Here is a 12373-nt window from a genome sequence, read left to right as displayed (position 1 = left end):
ACCAGCATGGCTAGAACAGAAACTTCTTTGCCAGTGCTTCATGAGGTGGAGGGTGGTAGGAGGGAAGAGGAAACTGAATTCTAATCTTGCCTCTGCCTTTTCTTGGGTAAGTCATTTTACTTCTTTGCTTTCAGTTTTCTCATTTGTAAAACAGCCATGGTAGCACTGTTTTATCAACGCAGGAAAAGTAGTGTATACAAAATCATTTATCTCTAATTTGGGACATAGTCATCACTTTTATCATTATGGTTAGTGGGTTATATTAGGGACAGCCTTAAAAGTTAGGGAGCAGCAGGCAGTGATTCTCAGTCCAAATGTCATGCCATTCGGCAGTTCGGTGGTCACTAGTTGGGACTCTCGGCCATATGGCCTGAGCTCCAATCCCAGCACTGCCGCATATCAGCTGAGTGACCCTGTGGAAGTTAGATGAACTTCTAGGCATCAATTCTCCCTGTCTACATTGGGGATAACAGCAGCATGCATATCACAGAGTTATGGTGACGATTTACAGCTAATATGCAAGTAAAGTACCATATCTGATACCCAGTAAATGCCATATATTATTTGCTAGTAGTTTTCTATGTATTCTCAATTTAATTAACACTTGATTATATAAGGCATGGATTATTTTCAGCAAAGTTTTAAATCTCAGATAATGGACCTTGCCATTCAAAATTTTCTTTAAAAAAAAAAAAAAGTTTATTTATTTTGAGAGAGAGAGAGAGAGCACAAGTTGGCTGGGGGCAAGAGAAAGGGAGAGAGAGAATCCCAAGGAGGCTCCACACTGTTAGCACAGAGCCTGATGTGGGGCTTGATCTCATGAACCATGAGATCATGACCTGAGCCAAAATCAAAAGTCAGACCCTTAAATGACTGAGCCATCCAGGAATCCCCCCAAATTTTCTTAAGTGCTTCTTTTCCATACTCAGATATCTGCTGTAGGTTTAGGACTTGAAAAAAGATAAATTTGTTGGGAAAGTAAATCATCTGCCAAAAGAAAACAAGCCAACAGCCATTCTTCCAGGGTTTTCCTTTGTGAATATGGACTCCATAAAATAGTAATTTGAAAAAAGTGGCAGCTTATTTCTTTTTTAAGCCTTTGTTGGGCAAAAAGAGAGTAAGACTAAAGGCAGTGGGAATGAAACCACAGGATCCCAGGCAATCTTCCATGGAGAAGGACCTTGTGCCCTGCACTTTCCAGGCCTCTGGAAGCATCTGGGGCCAGTCTTGAGACAGGAGGCCTGGCTGTAGCCTGCTCTCTGACCAGGATGCCCCGGGAGGCCCTGATTGGGGAGCTTCTTGCCCCACCTCCCCTCAATTGTCTCAGGAGACCCTCTGGTGTTCTCCCACCTGGGTTCTAACCCCTACTTCTCCCCCAGGAGAGGCTCTGGTGGCAACCAAGGCTGTTCTGGAGATGAGGAGGAAGTCCCTCCCAGAGCATCCTGCAGGTGGAAAAAATCATCTGGACAGTATTCTGTAAACCACTGTCAGCAGTAAGATGGAATTTCTCTGTGAGCCCATCTACATCATCTGTGCATTTCTATTTATCCCACTGCCATGCTCCCTGGCTGCCATTTGGATGCCTCCTTTAATCTGTGATAAGAGCATAAGAAAGCCAGTGGAGCCCAGTTTTTCCCAGAGGCACCTGGGCAGAGCCACCTGGGCTCTTTGTGCCTGGGCACAAATTTATCCCCTAGTCCTTGTGAATGGTGCCTCCTGGAGCTGGGTGATGGGTGCCTCAGCCTCTGGGAGGATAGCAGTTGGCTAGAAGCCTTTATTCTTATTTTCTAAACCACCTAAAAAGAAGTATAGTTCAGGACTTTTGTCTGTCAGCTCTTCCTAAAGGGGTTGAGATGACCCCTCCCTGGCTTGGCACCCCCACAAGACCACTCCCCCAGAGTAACCGGTCTAAGGCATGAGACTCATAAAAGAGGGAAGGGAGAGGTGAGGGGTATGGCAGGAGAGAAGAAAGGGAAAAGGTTTAAAAAAAAAAAAAAAAAAAAGCTAGGAGTGACAAAGAGAAGGAAGGAGAGGGAGAGAAGAGCAGGTCATGTCCAAGAGCGCACAGCTGCTTCCAGGACACCTTCTTGCCTCCACATCCCTCTGTATCACTGGGAGCTCTGGAGAAGGGTACAGAGTGGTATAAATAAAGCTCATCTCCAGTTAAGACAGAATCCGAGGTGTCCCATGACTTCACATCTGTAATATCATGAGCAAGTAACAAAATGAACTTTTCGTGTGGTTTTGCCTCTATTTCCCCTGCCCTTGCCTTAACGAGTAAGGAAGCAGCTCAGAGTGAGGGAGTGAGAAGCCTAAGGGGCAGCCAGGCAGGCAAGGTGACCTGTCCTGGAATAATCAACAGGCTGAATGTGGGGGTCAGGCGAAACCCAGGGGTCATCTGGGTTAGGTTCTCTGTGCAGGACGCCCCAGCATACCATGCCTGAGAGGTGGCCATGCAGCAACCGCTTAACATTGTCAGTGATGGGGAGCTCACTTCCTCACAAGGCAACTGGATCCATTTCTGTGCAGCTGAAACTATTAGAAATTTATTCCTTGTACTGTGTAGCCTTATAATGTCTAATCCTGGGGATTAGCTCTGTCCTCTGAAGCTACCCAGAATGGGTAATAAATGATCATTTTCTATGATAATCTTTCAAATATTTGAATACAATAAGCATATTCTCTATAGCTTCTCTGTTCTAGAACAGACATGCTCCATTCTGTTTTTGAACCTTTATATGTAATTGGCAAGAATTCAAAGAAAAGGTTTAAACAAAGGTTGACCAAAGATAGCAGTTTGCTGGTCCTTACCGATTCAGGAAAGCATTTCCAAAGCGACTAAGCTTTCGGAAGGGCTTTTTGGGGTCCACGACTAAAGCATTGCCTGGGGTGCTGCCCTCAGTCTCCCCGTACATCACAGCGATGAAGGAATCGGTGGTGGGCTCTGGGCCAATCCTCATGCCTGGGAAATCTTGCTCCAGTAAGTATCTGGGAGGGAAAAAGAAAAGAAACTTGGCATGTTGTCACAAAGCAAGAGGCCAGGAAGCTTCCTGGGGCTACCAATTTTTAACATAATCATTTAAAGCCCTAGGAATATAGACCCCAAGAAAAGGAGAATGACTGGCATTTTACTCTTTTACTAATGACAAATTTTCAAAGCTTAAAATCTACAACCTAAGTCTCCCCCCACCCCTATAAGAGGCTTTGTAACAGGTCAGACATCTTGTAGACTTCCAGGAGCTTCTGAAAATGTACCTTTCCTTAGCACAATTCCCGTTTCAGGTTCCATGGGCACCATAGGCACCACCCCAGGGAAGTGTACCCAGCCAGCTCCTGTTGCATCCTGCTAGAGCCTGCTCAGGACCACCTCCGTTTGGGAAGCGTTCCTGTCCTTCCAGTGTGTTGGGCACACCTCTGTGGGCCCAGGGCACCCTGTGCCTGCAGCCATCATAGTGTTTACCAGGGGTCCTGGACTTCACTGTTTGTGGGCCCCTGCAGGCTGGCCCGTGTCTATGGCTAGATGCCTATTCCCAGCACCCAGCACTGCACCTGCCCACAGAGGGCACTCAGTGTAGTGAATGAAATAATGAACCCTCTCCCTCCTTGTCACTACCAATCACTGTAGCCGTCACATCCTCCCTTGTGCATTTTACAGCTCCCTTGGGTTCCTGGAGGTCATGGCCATGGAAGATGATCTCCAAAGAATTCAGCAGCAACAGAGGCTGCTATGGGCGATGGGGTTGAAGGAGGCAGGGGGCAGGGGTTCAGATTAAATACTGCCAGGGCTATTACTAGCCTTATGTGCGAATTGGAAAAAGATGCTCCTTCCTCCAGGTAGACCCAGCCCTGCACTAGGATTTACAGCTTGGCAAGCTAGCTGGATTCCACCCTCGCCCCCACATGCCCCTCTGCCCAAGTGCCTTCACGTGGCTTAACCTGTACAACTGCGCACAGTGGGCCTAGCAAATATCATTGAGGGCTCTTATTTTAGGGGGCTGAGAAGACCAACCCATGTGATACAGGCCAAAGACTGGCTCAGTGATTTGGCTGGGGTTGTGGCAAGGTAGCCAGAAGTAGAGTGGTGGGGAAAGTCTGCTTTCTGTGGGAAATGCTTGAGCCCTAACACAGCTCCCCTCCACCACCAGCACTTCATTCAGCTGAAGCCACTCAGAGCCCCTCCCTGCCTCCCTGGCGACCAAGATTTCCTTTCCACGAGGAAGGAACACACTAAAGAGTAGTTAAGGCAGGGAGGTGAGCAAACACTATTCCCTCCTTCCTTTGCAACCAAGAGGAACATGAAGAAAAGAGTATTTTGGAATACATTTCCCTCATTCCCAAGCAACAGGTGGAAATGCAACAGCTTCAGAGAACACTCCACAGTGACTGTCAAAAATAATGGGGGGGGGGTGGGGAGTGGTGGAGAAGAATCCCTGTTTGAGGTGGTTAGGGCAGAGCCACGTCCCAGCCCCTCCAGGGAGATGATCCGTCGCCCTGCACAACTTTCTCCAGCTCCCCAATCCTGCAGCCAACAATCTATTTGGTCCTAGCCTGGAGTGCCTAGGCATTTAGGCCCCTAGTCCTAGGGGTGCCTGGGTGGCTTAGTCGGTTAAGCATCTGACTCTTGGTTTCAGCTCAGGTCATGATCTTATTGTTCATGGGTTTCGAGCTCCTTGTTGGGCTCTGCGCTGACAATGCGAAGCCTGCTTAGGATTCTCTCTCAGCCCCTCTTCTGCTCATGCTTTCTCTCTGTCTCAAAATAAACAAATGAACTTTAAAAAGTAAAATTAAGAATAAATGTCCTGACTGATCAAATTTTGGCCCAGAACCTGTGATTTTATTTCCAGGGATAGAAGGAACTGCATTACCAACTGTCCAACACAATTTTGCCATCTTTCTAAGAATAAGAAATTAGGCCACCCCTGAGACTTACGTTTTTTATGTCAACAAAATTGAAATTGCTTAGCGATCTTAGCAAGCTATATTCTAAACATCTAATTGATCTCATTGCTAGTTTCAATGTCATCCAAAGTTTCTATCTTCCTGTGAAGTTGTGGAGCACCAGAATAGATAACATTTAAATATGTCCCCTACATTTTGAGGAAATGTGAAAAGACAATCGGATAATAGCACAGCATTTACCAAATACTCACTATTTATGTGGAGTACAAAGGCCCTCCACACGCACAGTTGTTCAGTTGTTCTGAGTGTTGTGATCCCCGTAACACTCTGAGGTGGGCACATTTTACAGTTGGGAAAACTGGGGCATCAGAAAGGCTAAGCAACTTGCCTAAAGTCACACAGTAAGTGTTTCAGTGGAAATGGTATGTAGGCAGGTGGACCCCAGGTCTTGTGCTGTCTCCAGATAATGTTTAATTAAAAAAAAATTTTTTTTAACATTTATTTGTTATTGAGAGACAGAGAGACACAGAGCATGAGCAGGGGAGGGGCAGAGAGAGAGGGAAAACACAGAATCTGAAGCAGGCTCCAGGCTCTGAGCTGTCAGCACAGAGCCTGATGTGGGGCTTGAACGCAAGAACCGCGAGATCACGACCTGAGCCGAAGTCAGACGCTTAGCCCACTGAGCCACCCAGACGCCCCATCTCCAGGTAATGTTTAAACCTGGGTTTGAGCTGGTGGTTTGCTCAGAGATGAGGAGCACAAGGGGGGTTCAGGGCCCTCAGGCAGAGGGTGGCACTGGCCACAGGCAGCACCATCTTGTATCTCCTCAAAAGTGAGAGATAAGAGCTCTCCCAGCTGTCTTCCGGCATGGTCCTGGGGCTGCCCTAACAATGAGGGGCCAGCTCTCCCCATTCTCCCTAGAAAAAAGCTGCACAGAGAAGGAGCTACTTTTCAGAACATGTTCAAATTTAATTTTTTAAAATAATTTCAGAACTTTTTCAGGCACCTAGTAGACTAATAAATAAATACGCTTAGGAACAGAAATGTTCATGTTTACAAATTCTTGTGAAATTCCTCACAAATCTTAGAAATACTGGTGGAAGTCAGCAACAGCATCTCACGTTCTGTGAAACTCCAGCACTTGTAGAGTGTACGTAGAGTTTGTGGATTTCACATACACACATGAATGTGGAATTTAGATTTTACAGCTCCTCTGGGATCTCAAGTCTGAAGTCATTCATCAGCAGAGCTAGAATTCAAGTCCAGAGCACACCCCTCCCAAGTCCACTTAGACTTCAACGCCCCATGGCCTGGATGAAGCTATATGCCAGGAGATCTGAGATCTGTGGGACAGAGGAAGGAGGATGACCGAGGAGAGGAGCCAGGGCTTAGAAGAACAGCAGCCAGTGTCACCAGGCTCCCTGCAGCACACACAGTTCTCACAAAAAGGTTATGTTCAAGTATTGGTTTGAAACTTGACAGGCACTTTCCCATAGAATCAACGTTAACAGCAATGGCTGGCTTGCAAGATAGGCTGCAAAGGTCACACACACGGATAAAATAGACAAAGCAGTCAAGAACTGTAGCACTACCTTTTGGGGGAAAACCCGATGTTGAGTTCCACGTTGGGGGGCTCTCTGCAATCTTGCCCCTTCTCACAGCCTTCCTAGGCATGGGCAGGGGGAGGGCCCTCCAGCTCCAGGACCAGGGGGGTGAGGATGGGGCTCAGGCAGGGGTGGAGGGGCCAAGGGATGCTGTAGTTCAGCTATGGGTCCTCAGTGGGGCAGTAACTCACATGTAAAGGTGTATAAGTCAGGCCATCATCGCCAAGGAGAGTCTTAAACACTTCCTGATGTTTTGTTTATATAGAAGCACAGGAATCCCCACTAACTTTGGAATAACAGGGGTTTCAGTGAAAACCCTAAAGTATGAAATTGTTTAAAGAAAAGTGGGTGTAAAAAAAAAAAAAAGAAAAGCAGGTGTTTCTTTTTTTTTTGTTTTTTTTTAAAAGTTTATTTATTCTGAGAGAGACAAAGACAGCAGCACAAGTTGGATTGAGAGAGAGAGAGAGAGAGAGAGAGAGAGAGGGAATCCCAAGCGGATTCTCTGTGTTGGCAGTGCAGAGCCCAATGCAGGGCTCAAACTCGCAAAAACTGTGAGATCATAACCTGAGCTGGAACCAAGAGTCAGAAGCTTAATCTACTGAGCCACCCAGGCGCCCCCTTACTTTCAAGTCATGATGTGATTGGAGCTAGAACTTCCTAAGTAGCAACCCTACCAGACGGAACTTTAATACATTATTTTTCAACTATACTTAAATATACTTTGTTATATATTTGACAAAGAAATATTTGCCTTCTACAGCAGAGAAGCAGAACTAGGAAGAGGTATTGTATAGCTTGCTTACATTGTTAATTCGCTTAGTGATACTTTCTCCCACAGATAATCAACAGCCAAAATTCAGTGTTTAATTTCATTATGAAAGCAATACCAATTAAAGACATAATGTATTAACACTGAAAGAGCTCATGATACTCAACACTAGTGAAGGTGTAGTAAAATAAACACCTTTATATATAATCAGGTGGTCTAACCTCACTGAAAAGAAATTTGATACTTTGTGTTAAAAGCCTTTAAAATGGGGATAGTTCTACTTTTTGAAATCTATCCTTAGGAAAAATCCCAGATACATGAAAAAGATTTTTGTGCGAAGATATCCACTGCAGCATTATCTATAATAGCAAAAAACTTGGAAAAAAAATTGTGTTCTCTTTCCATGGCTCTCCCATAATATAAAGTTCACTTATTGTATTTAAGACTTCATATTCCCTATGTCCACCTGGTAGAGTTATGCTGCGGGAAAGCAGGGCTTTTAGTCTCTGTTGTTCACTAATGCTTCGCACTTGCTTGGAACAATTTCTGGCACACGGATGAGGTAATGCATGCTTGAGTGTCTGATTCCACTGGCCTTTATACCACCTTTTCAATAGGCCAATGCTATTCCCACCTCAGGACGGCTTGGAGGGCCCTCCTGCAGATATCTGCATGTCACATGGCACTTCCCTACCCTGACAGAGTAGCCTCTCCAGTCTGGTCCCCCTGCCCACCTCCCCATTACCTACTCAGAGCACTTATCAGTAGCTGACATTCTGTCATGTTCTCGTTGGCATGTCACTGTCCCGGGACGTTAGGAGCACTTTGAGAGACGGGCCCTCGTTCGTCTGGGTCACCACCATATCCTAGCATCTAACATGGTGCCTGGCACATAGTAGGTGCAGAACCAGTGTCTGGGGACCGACCAGCTTTCTCCTCGCCCTCATCCAGGTGGCCATCTGGCTCTGGCCTCCGTCCCTCACTTTTCTGCCTCCTCATCACACCTCCTGTGGACTCTGGCCACTTAGTTCTGCCCAGCTGCCTCCCAGCCTCCCTCTCCCCCATCTGTCCTGCAAGATCAGATTCCTTTTCTAAAGCACCACTTTAAGCCGACAGCCTTCACCAAGAACCCAGTCCTTCCTGGATGACTTCCATTCCCCCCACAAGCCACCCCCTTCTGCCTTGCCCTCTGGGTTCTTGCTCCTCAACTACTATAGGCTCTCTTCCCTCCTTGATTAGTCTCTTCCAGGGAAATTTCTGCCCCTCACTTCCCTTATTTCATTCCCTCTGTTTGGCAGGGAATCATGTCTCAGGGTCTCTACTCTCTATCCTACTTACTCTGTCAAGTCACTTTGCAAAACATCTCCTCCTGTGGGCAGTCCTCCCTCCCTGAGCACTCCAGGACCTTTTTTTTTTTCTGGCCACTCCCCAACTTCCCTTCTCTTGGGAGCACCTGGGATTGGTGTTATTTGTGGGCCTATCTCTTCTTTCCTGATAGGCTGACATTTCCTTCAGGGCGCACGATCCACATACTCAGAACTCTGGAGCCCCAAACTCTCTTAGGAATCATTTGGCTCAACCCTGGGTCTTTATAGATGAAGAACCTGTGGATTAGAGCAGGCAATGACTTGCTGGTCAGACTCGCTCTGTGCAGGGCTTGGAACCTGGGGCTCCTCCCGCCTGGCCTGAGGCTCTTTTGCTTTTACACCAGGCTCAGCCCCATTGCTCTGGGCTTCCACACAGCCCCCATACAACCCTATGTAGGACCTGTCAGATACATGAGTTAATATATGACACTCTAAGCTGACTTCCCACAGGAATTTTACATTGGAGGGTGGTGACACTCAGATACACTTATGTCACACTGCCGGGCAGGCAGGCACAATCCTATGCAGTGAGGGAACTAAGAACAACCAGAACACAGAATATCCGACACGAACAACGTGAGAAGAAAGCGATGAGGTACAAAACCAGCCACCTTGAAGAGTCTGAGTGGATCCCGAGGTACGATGTACAAAAACAGGTCACCCACAGGCACAAGGCTGACCAGCTGTGTTAAACTTTGACATATCAGAGGCTTTCTCAGAGCTATAAGCTCCGGGGACTTGGTGGTGTTATCTGCAAAAACAAGAATTCAAAGGAACAAGAGGCCACAGGAAGACTCTAGAAGAGCATCACCTCACTGTAGTTCAGAGCCAACAAGCCCACTGCACAGGCATCCTGTGCATCAGATGGATTTTTTGTCCCAGGCTCCACCTTGTTCTCCTTTTCCTGTGTTCTCAGAAATGGCTGCCACTTCCAGTGGTGATTACTCCAGGAGTCTCGAGCCAAGCCGTCAACGTGGAAAAAGACAGACAACTGGGATTCCAAGTAGCTGGGGGGAGGGGTTGGTGGGGAGGATGGGAGATCTGCCATCTCCTCGTCCCTGTTTGTGGAAGACCACGGCGTGGCCTCGTCCCAGTGTCTCCTGGGCACACTGGCCCAGCCTAGGTTCAAGGAGCTGATCTCATGCGAGAGCATATGTGGACAGAGTCTTTTTCCTTCTATTGCTTACGTTAGAAAAAAAAAAAAAGATTTTTAATGTCATAGGAAAAAAAATGTCACTTGTGACAAGGGGAAAATAAATCTTCAGGACAATGAAAGTCCCTCAAAGTACTCTTCTCAAAGACGGGCTTAAAAATGGGGTGCCTGGCTGGCTCAGTCAGTAGAGCGCACAACTCTTGATCTTGGGGTTGTGAGTTAAGGTCAATGTTTGGTATAGAGATTACTTTAAAAAAATAAAACCTTTTGGGGCACCTGGGTGGCTCAGTCGGTTAAGTGCCCAACTTCGGCTCAGGTCGTGATCTCATGGTTTGCGAGTTTGAGCCCCGCATCGGGCTCTGTGCTGACAGCTCAGAGCCTGGAGCCTGCTTTGGATTCTGTGTCTCCTGCCCTCTCTGCCCCTCCCATGCTCATGCTCTGTCTCTCTCTATCTCTTAATAAGAAATAAACGTTTAAAAAAATAAAAAAAAATAAAACCTTTCAATCTTTTTTTAAGAACAACTGAAAACAAACAAACAAGGTGCATTATTCAATGATAGACTTCCAAAACTCTAGCTGCCAAATTTTTTTTTTTAATTTTTTAATGTTTATTTATTTTTGAGACAGAGAGAGACAGAGCATGAACGGGGGAGGGGCAGAGAGAGAGGGAGACACAGAATCGGAAACAGGCTCCAGGCTCTGAGCCATCAGCCCAGAGCCCGACGCGGGGCTCGAACTCACGGACCGCGAGATCGTGACCTGAGCCGAAGTCGGCCGCTTAACCGACTGAGCCACCCAGGCGCCCCTCTAGCTGCCAATTTTGTCTCCCCTGGGTATTCATCCAGGCATTCTGTCTAGGTTCTGACTTATCCTTAAGATAACAGAAAAGGCATTAATTATTTTAGTAAGACAGTAGTCTCCCCTTACAGAGGGAATACATTCCAAGCCCTTCAGTGCATGTCTGAACCCTATCTGCACAATGTGTTTTCCTGTTACACACACCTATGATAAAGTTTAATTTATAAATTAGGAACAGTAAGAGATTAACAAAAATACCAAATAATAAAAGAGATCAGTTATAACATTAAACTGTAATAAAATTATGTGAATGTGGTCTTTCTCTTTCCCTCAAAATATCTTACTGTACTATTCTCACCCTTCTTGTGATGACATGAGACGATAAAATGCCCATGTGAGAGGAGGTGAGGTGACCGAACGCAAGCATTGTGACACACCATTAGTACCATACGTCAAAAGGAGGATCATCTGTTTCTGGACTGCGGTTAAGTGAAACCACAGAAAGTGAAAGAGTGGATAAGGGGTTGGGGGGGGGGGGCGGCTACTGTATACCTAACTTTCGAGGACTTGTTATGTGAAGTCTTTATCTGAAAAGACTATTTTATCCTAAGCACTTTATGGGGTAGGTTCTACTTTTATCTCCATTTTACAAGGAAAAAATTAAGGCTTGTGTAGGTTAAGTGGCTTTGTAGAACCTAGATTTCTTACTAGTCCTGCAAAAGCACTACCTGTGCGAAATCAGAGCTTGAGAGGCTGAGTGAGCCTGCAACAGGTTACAGGAATGAGCTCTGTGAATCATAGCAGATATACAAGTCTAAGACTTTTTAGTAAGTATTCAAGTAACCATTCAAGTAAGCATTCTAAAAAGTAATATGCCACATCTATTTGGGGTGTTTAACGAGCATTATTTTTAAATTCTCAAACCAAAATCTAGAGAAATGGCTTGTGTCATGATGAGATTTTTAGGAATGTTTGTGCATACATTGGCATCTGTAGATAGTTTAAGCGTTCAGTTCATTGATAAGGACTGGGACTTTTTGTTGTTGTTGTTGTTTATTTTTGAGAGAGAGAGAAACTGCGAGCAGGGGAGGGGCAGAGAGAGGGAGACAGAGAATCCGAAGCAGGCTCTGTGCTGTCAGTGCAAAGGCTTCGAACCCAGGAAGCGTGAGATCATGACCTGAGCCAAAGTCGGATGTCCAACTGACTGAGTCACCCAGGTGCCTTGGACTGGGACATTTTTTTTTTTTTAAATTTTTTTTTTTTCAACGTTTATTTATTTTTGGGACAGAGAGAGACAGAGCATGAACGGGGGAGGGGCAGAGAGAGAGGGAGACACAGAATCGGAAACAGGCTCCAGGCTCTGAGCCATCAGCCCAGAGCCTGACACGGGGCTCGAACTCACGGACCGCGAGATCGTGACCTGGCTGAAGTCGGACGCTTAACCGACTGCGCCACCCAGGCGCCCCGGACTGGGACATTTTTAAAAAGAGCATTCAACTAACTGCAACAGTCATTTTTTTTTTTCTTTTGAGTATTAGTTACTAAGGCTTTCAGCCTTATAGATGTGAAAGAAATATATAAAGCACAGCTTTTCAGTTCAGTGGAGAAGCAGTTGTATTTTCTTATTTTAAAATCCAAGCCTGTGAGTTTAAATACATTTCAGTTTAGAGTAAGTGTTGGAAAGCTTTACATAATGTGTTCTTTATTGATAGTACTCCATCTACCATTTCACTAGGAGAGTAACCGAAAAGAAAGGGTTAGTCCTTCAAGTTTGATTTGTGTT

The 12373-nt window shown here is 45.9% G+C and overlaps 1 protein-coding gene across 1 annotated transcript in view; it reads right to left on the bottom strand.

The window, feature by feature from the left end:
• EHD4 (EH domain containing 4) overlaps window positions 1-12373 on the bottom strand; it is an 87107-nt gene that overhangs the window by 62287 nt on the left and 12447 nt on the right. Inside the window, exon 2 of the mRNA XM_045448105.1 lies at window positions 2812-2988. Within this exon, the coding sequence (XP_045304061.1) occupies window positions 2812-2988 (177 nt within the window). The remainder of the gene's footprint in view (window positions 1-2811; window positions 2989-12373) is intronic.

Source organism: Leopardus geoffroyi, chromosome B3, assembly GCF_018350155.1.
Source record: "Leopardus geoffroyi isolate Oge1 chromosome B3, O.geoffroyi_Oge1_pat1.0, whole genome shotgun sequence".
NCBI lineage: Eukaryota > Metazoa > Chordata > Mammalia > Carnivora > Felidae > Leopardus > Leopardus geoffroyi.
Note: the sequence above shows the minus strand (reverse complement) of the source record. Positions and strands in the feature narration are given on the sequence as shown.